Source organism: Rhineura floridana, chromosome 2, assembly GCF_030035675.1.
Source record: "Rhineura floridana isolate rRhiFlo1 chromosome 2, rRhiFlo1.hap2, whole genome shotgun sequence".
Lineage (NCBI taxonomy): Eukaryota > Metazoa > Chordata > Lepidosauria > Squamata > Rhineuridae > Rhineura > Rhineura floridana.
This window is the reverse complement of record NC_084481.1, coordinates 116,949,549-116,963,763: the sequence shown is the minus strand read 5'-3', so window position 1 is coordinate 116,963,763 and position 14,215 is coordinate 116,949,549. Positions and strand designations below refer to the sequence as shown.

At 40.4% G+C, this 14,215-nt stretch overlaps 1 protein-coding gene across 1 annotated transcript; it reads left to right on the top strand.

The window, feature by feature from the left end:
* The first annotated feature begins 1,112 nt into the window (after nt 1-1,112).
* C2H11orf58 (chromosome 2 C11orf58 homolog) lies at nt 1,113-13,785 on the top strand. Its single transcript, XM_061610265.1, has 5 exons — nt 1,113-1,443; nt 3,929-4,012; nt 9,838-9,898; nt 10,777-10,886; nt 13,242-13,785. The coding sequence occupies exons 1-5, from the start codon at nt 1,378-1,380 to the stop codon at nt 13,452-13,454; spliced, it is 534 nt and encodes a 177-aa protein (XP_061466249.1). The 5' UTR covers nt 1,113-1,377; the 3' UTR covers nt 13,455-13,785.
* The last annotated feature ends 430 nt before the right edge of the window (nt 13,786-14,215 follow it).

Below are 14,215 nucleotides of genomic sequence, written 5' to 3'. Positions count from 1 at the left end.
GAAAGTTGGATCAAAATATTTTAAATGAACAAAGAGGAGGAAAGTATTAGGTAATAGGCAGCTTGTACACTGGGCCCTTGCCCAGACCAGACCCAAACCACTGGGCTGTACCCCCAGGCTGCTGAGGGCTGCCCCTGCCTGTACCCCTCAGTCATGCAGGACTCTGGTCTAGGCCTCACCCAGATACCATTGTTTTTATTTCAACAACTGACAGCCCTCAGTACTTCAGAGCAAAAATCAGAAAGATTAGGCTGCACCAATGGTTCCCAAACATTTTTCCCCATGGACCACTTGAAAATTGCTGATGGTCTTTGCAAACTACTTAATGGTTTTTCTGCCTGTTGTAGCAGTTTTAATGCATTTTATTGTATTACAATTTGCATTCCATATAATTCAAATTGTAATACAATAATTTTTTTGTTGTTATGTGCCTCCAAGTCGACTACGATTTATGGCGACCCTATGAATCAGTGACCTCCAAGAGCATCTGTCATGAACCACCCTGTTCAGATCTTGAATACAATAAAATACAATATAAGAAATAAAAGCAGCAATAAAAATACAATTAAAAATTAACATGAATAGTCAATGTGAACATTCCATGGACCACCTGAATGAAGCTTGTGGATCACTCATAGTATGGGAACTCTGGCTGACAATTTGGCTGTTCTATGAACACTATGAACAGGTAGCCCAACCAATTTTTGTTCTGATTCAAAATACGTCACAGAAATGAATGGGATTTACTGCCACTTTAGGTACTTAAGAGTATCCGATTTTGAGGGAATGCGCAGTGGAAGTCTATGCATATTTACTCAACAGCGAGTGGACTTTAGTTAGTATGGAATGGTATCAGTTAAATCCGTCCACAATAAAGTGTTGTTTTGGAGATGGGGCAACATACGAGAACAAACATCTTCAACACCATGGAAAACGAAAGAAAGAAAAAAACATACACCAAAGTTTTAACTCTCTGACCAACCACCGTTCAAGTTGTTTCCTGTCCCCGCCCATTTAACTGAGAGCCAATCACCAGCGCGGGGGGGGAGCGAGAGAAGAAAAAAACGCGACCGTGTTGCAGAGGCTTGTGGGATTTCGAGTTTTCCCTTTCCGAGAGTTTCTATAGCACAGTAGAAAGTGCTTGGCTACAGGTTAACGGGAGAAAAACTACAACTCCCAAGAGGGGAAGGGTTGAGAGAGAAAGAGCCTTCGCTGACCTAGGCCGGAGGTCGGGTTCTCGCGCGCGCTTGCGCCGTGTAAAGCCTGCTGGGGAGGAGAAGGAAGAAGCCGAACGTGAAGCCGAGGCTGTGAGCTGGGCCAGAAAGTAGCCCTTGGACGGGCTGCGATCCGGGCGGCCTCGCGCGGGACGGCGGCAGGATGAGCGCCACCGGGGAGTCCCAGCCCGAGCATGGCCACGGAGTGAAGCGAGCGGCCTCCCCCGATGTGAATAAGGGCTGCTGGCTGGGAAAGGCTGGGAGGAAGGGGGAGTTGCATTGCGATTTGAGCGGGGTCCGGAAAGGGTGGAAGGGAGGCGGTTGGAAGAAGAGCGAAGCTTCTCTCCTCTCTGCTCTGTCGCTCCATTTGAACGCTTGAACTCTCCTCCTCTCTCCCCCCCTTGCTTCTCTGCTTCTTCCATCCTGAGGAGGGTTGCAAGGGGGAGCCTGCGGAGGAGTTCATCCAGATGGCCATTTCACGACACGTTGTGCCGGGGGAAGTTCTCCTTGTCGCTTGGCAGGATGAGATTCGTGCCTTCCGACACGCTACAGATGAAAATAGGGACTCTGAATTAAATTCTTAGTGGCCACGTTCTCACGTCGAGAACAATCCGAGTCCCTGCAACTTCCATGTTGAGTTTATTTTACAATAGCCTGCCCTGGTTTCTGAAGAAGGGTATGTTAAAACTCCCCATAACAAAACACGCTTTCATCAAGTTGATTAGAAAACGTTTACAGACCTGGTTGTACTTGCAGAGAACTGCAACTCATTTAAGCAGCCTTCTCTGGAGAGGTGGTTATGCAAGGGACGTGCACAGACATATTGGGTGTATGTATGTGTCTTACTGACATGCACTAGATATTTAATGTCTAGTGATCTGAGAGAAAGGGGTTTTGAAACTTGGAGAACTGTATTGCATACACACGCGGATTAACAATATTTTCAAAAGGCATATGTAAAATCAAAGTGACCTGCTGGCAACTCATCCTTTATTTTTTCTCTGTCACTGAAGTCATAGGTTTTACTGCCATCGTCTCTTCTTACATGTGCCTCTTTTCTCTCTTCCCCATTTTCATCTTGCTGAAACATCTGTTTTTGCCAAAGAAAGAAGAAGCAGGGGGACAACCGAAGGGCTGAGAGACACCCCTGAGGGGGCTAGTTTTGCATACATCGTGTGTCAATCCTTACTCTTAATAAACTATTCCAGTTGCTACTCAGAAGTGGTCACAGCAACCAAAATAAAGCAAAATGTGTACCTCAACACTAAGAGTGATGTTGAATAGGAAATATAGGAATGATTGGAATGCTAACTGTCCACCCACGTAGGCATGGCCAAAGTCTGATGGTGAAATTAGACCAACAGCTAGATTAATAGTGAAACAACTTTGGGTGCCCCAATTGCATTAACAAGGCTCCACGAGGAAAGCAAAACAACATTGTATGTTCACATACGGTATTTAGTGTAAATTAAACATTTTTCAGTGCTTAAAAGTGAGTTAAGAGTAATGACAATAACTTTAAAATGAGCCAGGCCATTTATGTTGGAAGTGATGGAGTAGAAAAAAGCCTTGATTTTTAAAGCCTGCAGGGAGTTAAATAGTGTAATACAGTTCACAACAAATTTACTTGCCGAAATGAAATAGAAGGAAAAAAACAGGACAGCCTTAAATTCAGTATGACATAGTATAATTATTGACAGATGATTACTTTTGTAGCCCCTCCCTCTCAGGAAGCTTCCTTGCTCTGTCAAGAAGGTTGGAGTGACGTGTGGGGGACTGCCGCCACTGTTGCCGTCTTTTTCAGTAAGCTCAAGGAACTTTCGTCAGCTTCACATTGGAGAAGACGCCATCAGCATTCATATGTTTGGCCACTGGAATCCACAGCTAATTGTTTCTCCCACAAATGGTGGACATAAAGGTTAAAATAAATAAGTTGCTGTAGCAATGTACAAGCGTACATTGTGGGCAATATTTAGGATTAATTCCACAATGTCTGAAGCAGCCTTTTACCCTACAGTTTACTTTTCTTAAAAAGAGTTCTGGAAATGCTTCCATTTGCTGGTGTGTTTGGCAGCACTGAGTGCTGCAGCTTCGTATGGTAGGTTTGTTGAAGGAGCTGACCAGATCTAAACAGTGACAGGGTTGAAAATGGGCATCCTATTTCAGTGAATTGAAATTGTGCTCTTAATCCTTCATAATTCCATTAACTGGTAAACTGCTTTGATCAATCCCCCCCCCTCGCTTTAAATTGTCAGCATGTATTTTCACATGGTGTGATACTGAACTGGGCATTGTTAAAATTGTGCTTGCTTTACAGGTGGTTAAACAGGGTTACATTTTTAGCCCTTTCAGCATTTTCAGGAAGTGTTCCTGATCTTGTTTAAACGTGGCTATATTTCTCTACTTTCCTAGAATGATGCTAGTCCAGTGTACAACCTCAACTTTTTGCTTCTGAAGTTTGCTAGTAGGTGCTGATAGTGTCTACAGGAAGCTGTTGTTATAGTAGTAGTAGCAGCAGCTTGTTGATTGAAATTTAATTATGCCTCTTAACAGTGTATGGCCCTGAACTGGAATCATCATGGCCATAACCTTACAATAAATGCTACTGTATATATTGTGCCTCAGTGTACAAAATACATGATAATGTACATTAAAAATGTGCATGGAACTATGTGATCTTTCAATGTGACGAAGGACCACCTTCTCTCTTGCAGCTTGGATCTAGCAGCTGGGAGGCAGCAGACCTAGGTAATGAAGAAAGAAAGCAAAAGTTCTTGAGACTTATGGGTGCTGGAAAGGTGAGGCTTTATCTTTATCCAAGCAGTTCATTAACACTACAAAAGAGACTTGTAGTAAAGAACGTCTAAATTGACTGTTTCATTAATCATACTTAGTTTACTTCACTATTTTTGATAAGAATATAAGGGGTGACATTCCTATATATAAATTGTTTGTTATAGCAAACAAAGTAAAAAATATTCCAAATGTGTGACATACTAAACAATTATGGAGGCTATTCAAAATAATGGTTTCCTGTAGAGATAATTTATTCTATGGAAAGATCTGAGAATTTGGCATTTGTAAAGGCTTATAAATTATTGTGATAATTTACATAAGAAAAGATATCTCCGTAACAACGAAATCTTCAAGACATAAATATATTCTGTCATTTGTGAGTCAGAATACATGAGGAAGCAGGCTTTGGCTCACAAACGTTTGTGTTGGTTAACTTTTAAAGGTGGGGTGGCAACCTGCAGCCCCTGAGGGCCACATGCAGGGGTGAGTGGGTGGCATTGGCTGGGGCTAGGTCCCCCTTGCCTCTGCTCACACATGCTCCCCTCCTGTTTTTACACACAGGCACTACACCTTAGATACTGTCCCACACAGAGAAGCAACCTCCCCCCCAAACCTTCCCTCCCTCTCCCTTCCCTTTAACCTTGCCCCCAATCACTCCTCAGTGCTCCCAGTGCAGTAGATGCTATACCAGACATCTGTGATGGAAAGCAGAAACCAGGAAGCAATAGAGAAGCTAGTTGGGGTGGCTGAACCAGCCGCCAGCAACTGCAAGAGCTACATAAACAAGCAAAACAAAAACAAACAAAGATAAACAAACAAGACATGGGCAGCAGGGAAGGGAAGCCAAGAAACTTCCAGTCTTGGCAGTGGCAAATTCAGTGGTGGCACAGGTCATTCTGGTGGTTGTGTCCTGGGGGTGGGTGGCATATTGGACACTGAAGGGCCACAGGTTTCCCACCTATGATTTAAACTCTTGCAAGACTTTTTTTGTAATTAAAGAAATTAACAGTTACCCATCTAGTATTTTCTTCTTAAATGACTTATCTAATCATCGCAGAGTTTTGCAAATGTGCCTTTCTAAAAATCTAATACTGAACTTTTCTTTTTTGGTCATTCTATGTAGCCATATGCACATGATGATCCTTCTGGGTCATGGGCTGCCACACCATCTAAATAGGGTTTCCATTCATCTTGATGTCATTGTAAGGCACAGCTGCTCTGTGACACAAAATAGTTGACTTATGGCATACTCATGTGTTGGTAGTACTGCTGTTGAATTTTATTTTTCGTTTAAATAAGCACATCATCTTCTAATAAATTGGTTTGTAACAACTACCGCCCGGTTGCAAATACCCCCTTTCTAGGGAAGATGAGTGAGAGGGTTGTGGCACAGCAGTTGCAAGTACTCTTGGATGAAATAGATTATCTTGACCCATTCCAATCTGAGTTCAGGTCTGGTTATGGGACTGAATCGGCTATGGTTGCCGTGATGGATGACCTTTATTGGGAGAAAGACAGGAGGAGTGCGGCTCTGTTACTGCTACATGGTCTCTCAGTGGCTTTTGATACCATTGGCCGTGGTATCCTGAGCCAACTTGGTGAGATGGGTATCAAAGGCACTGTTTTATGGTGGTTCTGATCCTATCCCTGGGGTCAGTATCAGAGAATAGCATTGGGTGATTGTCTTTTGGTCCCCTGGCCGTTGTGCTGTGGGGTGCCTCAGGGTACCATCTGTATCCAATGTTGTTTAACATCTATATGAAGCCATTGGGAGCAGTCATCAGGAGATTTGGGGCAAAGTGTCAGCAGTATACAGATTATGCTCTGTTCTAGTTCTCTGTAACATCTGAATGAGGAGAGACCGTGCAAGCCCTGGACTCAGTGGTGGGCTGGATGAGGACCAATAAATTGACTCTCAATCCTAACAAGATGGAGGCCCTGTGATTAGGTGGTTCCCAAGTCTGGATAATTGGTCAATTGCCTGCTTTGGATGGGGTTATACTCCCTCTGAAAGAGCAGGGTCGTACTCTGGGGGTGGTACTGGATCCATCTTTGTCACTAGAAGCCCCTCAGTGGCTAGGAGTGCTTTTTACCAGCTTTGACTGATAAGACAGCTGTGGCCGTTTCTGGACCGGGATAGCCTGACCACCGTTGTCCATGCACTGGTAATCTCCAGGCTGGGTTACTGTAATGCATTCTGTGGGGACTGCCCTTGAGGTTGGTCCGGAAGCTGCAAGTGGTGCAAAATGTGGCGGTGCAACTGCTCACAGGGGCAGGATTATTGCAAACATGTTACCCAGCTGCTGAAAGAATTCCACGGGCTGCTCATTACCTACAGGGCCAAGCTCAAGGTTCTAGTTTTGATATACAAAGCCCTATCCAGCTTGGGACCAGGATAACTGGAAGACTGTCTTGCCCCTTATATGCTCAGTTGATCACTGTGCTCTGCAGGTGAGGTCCTCTTGCAGATACCATCTTATCAGGAGGTCTGTTTGGCACAACAATATCAGACCTTTAGTGTAGTGTAGCACCCACCCTTTGGAATTCCCTCCTGTTATATTAGATAGGCACCATCTCTGTTATCTTTTCAGCAGCTACTGGATACCTTTCTCTTTCAGCAAGCCTTTTAAGTAGAGACCTTATCCCAGTTGGTGACAATGCTGGAATTGTTTTTATGATGTTTTTAAAGATTTTTTAAAATAAGTTTTTGTTTTATTGTTAAAATGTTTTTAAGGTGTTTTGTTTTTGAGATGTTTTAAGATATTTTTAGTGTTTTGTCCTTTGTTTGCTGCGCTGGGTGCCTTCTGGAAGAAGGGTGTGATAGAAGTTTAATAAATAAATAAATGAATAAAACTATTACGAATTAAATTTACTCTGTCCAGTGAACATGGAGGAGCAAATACTGAGTTAGTATAATTGTTGACTAATCTTCTGAAGATTGAACTGAATAAATCTTAATGCAGCCACTAGTCATTATTACCACTTTGAGTTTTTCATATCAGAACCTTGAGACAACATGGGGAGAAGGCTGTTGCACTCAGGGCCTGCTCGTGGGACTAGATGGGTCTTTGGTCTGATCCAGCAGGGCTCTTCTAGGTAGCTACTTAACTGGGCTCTGTAGAGGTAGGCAGATGCAGCACTTCTTCTCAGTTTGAATTAAAGTTATCAAAGAAAATTTTCTACAAGGGCTTGGTAGAAGGTAGAATTAAAATGAGGGTCATTAAGAAGAAACTTGTGTCGACTTCCGGGAAGGGTTGCTTTGCCTGTGCTGCCTCTGAGACGAGCTCTTGTCTCAGAAGAAGCTTTTTCAGCTTTAAAATCAGTCACAACGCTCTTTTTGACTGATAAAGATTTTCTCCCGGTCAGGGAGAAACGTAGAGATCAACCACAAAGCCTGTTTTTGTGGGGAGGACTGGATTTCATTTATTTATGAGAGAAGGTTCAAACTGCAATGCCGGACGGACTTTCATCAAGCTCTTGCTGATTACAGCGACACGTTTATCTTTTCTTTAAAGAAAAACGGACTTCAACAGGCAGATAAGCATCCTTCTTTCTATTTTCTTTTTTTACTTGGTTTAAATTGGTGTAGCAAAAAAGAGATTTGTCAATGAATCAGCTGTGAAGAATTTCTAGGTGAGTTTATGGCTTTTCTCTTTCACTAACGAAATTAAGGAGGAAAGAAATCAAAAAAGCTTATCTTTGTTTTTATTGCAAAAAGCTGTCCTGGAGGTGCATTCTAAAGATACCAACGGAAGAGGGATTTCTATTTCGAGGAGGGGGGAACAAAAACTTTTTTTTTGGTCTATTTCATTTTGACGAATCTGCTTATTCACGACGCCACTAATTGTTTTGATGTTGGGAACTAAGTTTGTTTTTGTATTCCTGAATACATAGAGATAAGGCAGGCTGTATTGTCTACACTGATATAAGCAAGCCTGGAACATTAACCCAATTGTGGCTGAAATAATTTTTGTTTCTGTGGTTTTAAGAAAGACAACCAGGAAAGTGATTGAGACCATGGAAGAAATTATGTTTCAGAAAATAATGGGTGAGATTGAGATAACGAAACAAACCCTGAGACAGGGTAGACAGGAGATGAAAATTGAATTTAACAAAATGACGCAGAAGCTTAAAGAAACAATGGATTTTGTGAGAGAGGAGTTTGATGGGATAGGGAAGCTACAAGCCCTGGAGATTGGAACAAATGTGAAATTGGAAAAAGATTTGGAGTTTATGGATGTTAGAAATAAAGTTTACTGTTTGGAATTCAACGTTGTCTCTGAAGAAATTAATGAAGATTTTGGTTGTAAAGTTATCAATGTCTTGGATAATTTTCTGGACTGGAATGATGTGATGGAGCTTGACATAGAAAAAATCTATGGAGTTGGCTACAGATATGTGACAGTGGAGAAACTCTTAAGAAATGAGCCAGTGCATTTTGAAAAAAAGAAGAACAGAGATATGACTTTGCAGCAATATTTCAGCAACATATTCAGAATTCTTGACTGGAATGATGTGATGGGGCTTGACATAGAAAAAAGTTATGGAATTAACTACAAATATGTGACAGAGCAGAGATGCACCCAGAGCAGAGATACAACAATATTTCAACAACATATTCAGAATTGATGGCAAGGACATATTTGTGATGGGGGAAATTCCCATCAGACTCTTGTTATATGACTATGGCTATGACAGCAAGATCATCATGGGATACTGATAATGGATGAATGGATACTGAAACCACTGGATTTAACAGGACTATTGAAGATGGAAGATGGAATTAATATTGATAATGGAAGAATGGTTATGGAAATTATTGGACTTAACAGATTTGACGAGATGGATTAATTGATATGTTTACTTGGACTATGGCTATGACAACAAGATTATTATGGGATACTGATAACGGAAGAATGGCTACTGAAATTACTGGACTTAACAGGATTATTGAAGATGGAAGATGGAATTAATATAGATAATGGAAGAATGGCTATTGAAATTATTGGGCCTAACAGATTTGAATTAGATGGATTAAGCGATATGTTTATTTGGAGAAAAATGGAAAGATATATCTCTCAAGGAATTGAAACCTCTCTTGGACTTTTTGTGGAAAGAATAAAATAATGTTTATGAGATTTGATGATTAATTAAGATAACTACTGGAGGAAAGTGATTTTATAATATAATTTTAGAGATGGGATTGTTATATATTCTAGACCTATAACTGATCTGCGACAAATCGGAAGTCAACATTTTATTTTATTGTTTGGTTGTTTTTGTTTTGTTTTGTTTCTTGTCTTTGAAAATTTGAATAAAAATTAATGATAAAAAAAAGAAGAAACTTGTGTCCTATGAATACTTGCTGTACTTCTCATAGAGCATGAAACTGGTTCTACGTTGGACTTCCGTGTTTGAATATGTGATGTAAGCAGTCAGTTTTGGCTTAATTTTATTCTTGACCTTATTCTTTTTTCCCTTCAACTATTCACAGCATCTAGTTTAACATGTTGTCTCATTTCATCAGTGCAGATGTTGGAAAGCTGCAATGCAAGAGCATCAATATTAAATAAACTGAAAGCTGATTTCTTTGATATGGTGAAGTAGTGTTGGGCAGTGGTATAACTCTCCCTGAGAGCTACCCAGCATTTAAAAGTAGCATAGTAAGTGTATAGTAATTATAAATAATCCCTATGGCAGAGTGACCTGTGGCTTATGCCACAACAAATCTGTTTGGTTTAAAAGTGCTGCAGACTTCCTGTTGTGATTTGTTGCAAGAGATTAATACAGCAACTGTTCTGAAGTAATAACTTTTATTTTCCTCTAGAAAGAGCATACTGGCCGCCTTGTTATTGGAGACCACAGATCAACTTCTCATTTTAGAACAGGTCAGTCTAACATAAGTGTGACTTGAAGTAAGTTTATGTATCTTTTAATGAAGCATAGCTGATTTTCAGAAAATCCCTCCTTTGTGACTGAATAGTGATTTCTCAAGGCTACCCAGTAAGCTTCATAAAGCCATCTCTTGTACCACTATAACCATGCTGGCTCTGTAGCATGCTGGATGAGAGCAGGAGCACCCCACAACATGTAACACATTGGCCTATGGCAGGGATTCCTGAACTATGGTCCGCAGACCACCAGTGATCTACAAGCTTCATTCAGGTGATCCACAGCAGGTCTGTAAATACAATTAAAAATCATACAGCATCTAGCATGGTGCGTTACAATTGCTACAGCAGGCAGAAAAATCATTAAGTGGGCCACCTAGACCATTAGCAATTTTAAAGTTGTCTGTAGGGGGAAATGTTTGGGAACCGTTGGCCTAAGGCCTGTGTTGCCTCTTGCTTATTGGATCCCAACATGCCATGTCCAAATCATGTTTGTGCCAACAGATGTTTGAAGCTTCAGCTTCTGGATTTTATTTTATTTTGCCACCAAATGTGGCAAACCCATTGTGGGTTGAATAAATTCATGAGCTGTGTACTCTTATATGGCTCACTTGAAATTTCATTAGTAACTTTCAATCTGAATATACATCTTCTTCCATTACTGTGAGAAAAGTTTTCCCTTGGACAATTTTTGCAAGGCCTTTCAAGCCATCTTGTCCTGTAATTGAATACATATCCCTAATTAAGTACTAGCAAGGCATAATAATTCGCATGACGGGTTCTAACTCCAAAAAAGCCTTATGCTCCTGCTTTTGTGTTGTAATTAGATGTTTGTTAATTTGACTGGATGGTAACCAACGTATATGAACATATAGGGGAAGAAGACAAGAAAATGAATGATGAGCTAGAGACTCAGTTCCAGCAAAGCATGGACAGCACCATGTCAGGAAGGAACCGGCGGCATTGTGGACTCGGTTTCAGTGAGGTAATCATGTTTAACTTGAAATAGCGACTCAGGAAATTGTGTTTCTCCAGGGACCAAACTGTTCATATAGATAACACAACAGCAGGGAACTTTTTATATTGAGTACTGCTCAGTTCAGCCCAGGTACTCAGTTTTAGCGTGCCAAACTGTCACATAGCATATACATGCCTGTCCGTTCCTTATACCGCTGCCTGCAGAACTCCTGCTGTTCTTTACAACCACCGTGTATTTGCAGGTGGGCAAGTGTAGTCAGCTACTGTAGCTACAGTCTGGAAAATGTCCACTAGAATAGTGGCAGTTCCTGGAGATTGAATGGGCTAGACTTTCTACCACATCTTTAGTGTGGCATTATAATTTAGAACCAAACCCCACAGAATTCCATGGCTTCTGCCTTAGATTCATAAGAACACTAGCATAAAGCAGGGATAACTATGTGACAGCTAATGGACCAAATTAGGTCCACAAAAAATTATTTGTCCCTTCATCTGGTAAAAGGTGTTACCCACAGTTTTACTTGTAAGGCAGGAGAAAATTGTTTCCAACATTTCTGAAACATTCCACACTTTTTAATGTTACACCTCTCTTTGAGTTTTGTTTGTAATGCCCTGGCCATGTCTGAATGCACATTTTCCAACTGCTATGAAGCTCTTACTATTAGGTAATTTTATCATGGAGCTTGACTGACCTTTATTTAGCTACAGAGTGTAGCATAACATTCTCCGTTTATAGAGGCCCCCAAAATGCAGAAGTTGGCCATTCCTATTTAGAGGAAATGCCTGTGGATTTTGCATGCCTGGAGATGTATCCCTGGCCAAATTAGGCTGCAATTCTGTCCCTGCTTACCTGAGAGTAAGCCCCATTGAATTCTGTGTACACATATATAGGATTGCACTTTTAATCAGATTGCTTAGGATGGTCTTTCTTCAATAGCTCATAATTGCTGTGATGAACAATTTTGAGCCTGGTTTATATTATGGAATTTTTTAACGTCTTCAAGCACTTTTGTACATATCTGGTATTAGTTATGCACTTGTCTTGTGTCTTCGGTGGTAAGTATTTTGGTGAGACAAATAATGATAACGCCCCTTTTCTTAACTGAAAGTGATATAATTGCTTGTTGCAAAGTGCTTGCTTGTTTCTTTATGTAAAGCATATATTCCCCACTCTTTAGCCAAAAAAGCTCCAGAGTGCCTTACCCAAGTCAGTAGCTCTTCCTCCATACATTGTTGGACTCCCATCAGCTCTAGCCAGCTTGGTCAATGGTCAGGTGTAATGGGAGGTGTAGTCAATAATATTGGGAATGCCACAGATTTATGTTGTAATGCAGGAGGTAATATTGGGAGTGTCCTGCATTAAAGGTAGCTTCCATTTCCCCCCAAACTTCCTTGCAACCTATTTTGTCTTGTCTTAAAAAGAGTCCTAGAGTAGAATTCCATTCTTTGTTACCTTCAACACACTTTGGTGCTGAGAGAGTTACTAACCAATGGCAGCCATATTTTGTTGTGGGGCTTTGTGAAAAATATATTGGGGTTTTTGATTGTACACCAGTATTCAATCACTTCCTGACACACCTTCTGATTGGAGATGAAACATTATTGTGAAAAGAAATTTAATTAAATATGAAGTATATATAAACTATAAATGCATCTTCATATGTCATGTTAATCAACATGAGAGTTATATTAGAGGGGGCAAAATTATCAAATAACTTCTGCATACAACAAAATTATTGTATATGATCATTTAAGAAGATTTCTGTGTTTGGTGCCCCCCCCCCGAGCCTGTGGGTCCTTGTCCACCACACATCCTATATAGCTACACGTGATACTAGTATCATGTGGGGAGTAGGGTGTGCCAACAACTTCATTGGTTAAAATAGAGCTCTGTAACATACTTTGCGGTATTTGCTATATGAAAGATCCTCAACATGACCGCCTTAAGTTTCCTTAATGATGCAAAACCCATTAAGATGATTTTATATGGGTTTTATATACTGTTTTGGTTAGAGTGTTGGACTACGACCAGGGAGACCAGGGTTCGAATCCCCACACAGCCATGAAGCTGATTGGATGACCTTGGGCCAGTCACTGCCTCTCAGCCTCAGAGGGAGGCAATGGTAAACCCTCTCTGAATACCACTTACCATGAAAACCCTATTCATAGGGTCGCCATAAGTCAGGATCAACTTGAAGGCAGTCCATTTTTAAACTGAAACAGTGATTTTGATTTGATGATTGGAGCAAAAAGAACTATTTGTTAGCAGGACTTTTAAAAAATGAAGGGAGGTTTTTTTTTTACCTTTAATCTGAATTAAAGAAAAAAATTACATTTTTTAAAAACTGAATTATTATTTTAGTTGGAGGAAGACAAAGGAGATCAAGAGGATACGAGAGACTCCCTTGAGCCAGAAAGCTCAGAGGACTCGGAAAGCGATTCTGAGTCTGAACAGGAAGAGACTGCAGAAGAGCCGCAATCTACTGAAAAGCACAACGATGCTGAGGATCCTGAAGCTAAGAAAAATGCAAAAAGCAACTATAAAATGATGTTTGTTAAATCCAGTGGTACATAACTACAGATCAAATGAGCCTTTCAGAAAAGTAAGCCTTATAGTTACAGTGCAAAGTATTGGACTGCTTACAGCACAGGCCTTTCTATTGTGGTTTTAATAAGGCCCTTTAAAAGAGAGAATAGTGTTTGCTTTACCATCACCTTGAAACTATTTTTATCAGCATGACTGTCTCCATTTTGTTTTGTAAAATATGAACATAAAATTGGGTTGGGGGAGGGTGCAACTTAGTTCTCAGTCTACTTTTACATGACTCTTCTGTCTCCCTTCCTTTTCCATGATGGCTATTAAACCTTTCTTAAGCTTGGTAAAATGATTTATTGAAATGATACAATGTCTATGTGTGATTTATTTTTTAAAGCAGCATTTTGTTTGGGTTTTGAGTCATATAATTATTAAAAAAGTGAGAATTTGAACTCCTTTGTCTTGCTGGTGTCCCAAAAGGAACAGCATTTAAGGATATAACTAGCAATGGATTGTGTTGTGATGGGCTTTTAATGTCAAAGCTACGTGTGCGTGTGTGTGTGAGAGAGAGAGACACTAACCTTAACAGAAGGCCTGGATAAGGAATTAACAGAGAAACCATTTAGTGAAAGGATAACCTTGCATAGGCATTTATGGGTTAATCATGTTATATCTGTATACACACAACCCCCCCAAAAATGTAGAGTTAAAATCTACCTTAACGCAAACACAGTGCTCCAAACAAAGTTAAGGTATAGACATAAAGTACATAATTATAAAATGATACCAAAATTTAATAT

What these genes read in the sequence shown, in the direction of transcription:
- C2H11orf58 (XM_061610265.1), top strand. Translation starts at nt 1,378, where the DNA reads ATGAGCGCCACCGGGGAGTCCCAGCCCGAGCATGGCCACGGAGTGAAG. An exon ending in AGCGAGCGGCCTCCCCCGAT is followed by an intron (nt 1,444 to 3,928) that starts GTGAATAAGGGC and finishes TCTCTCTTGCAG; the next exon opens with CTTGGATCTAGCAGCTGGGA. An exon ending in GTGGACTCGGTTTCAGTGAG is followed by an intron (nt 10,887 to 13,241) that starts GTAATCATGTTT and finishes TTATTATTTTAG; the next exon opens with TTGGAGGAAGACAAAGGAGA.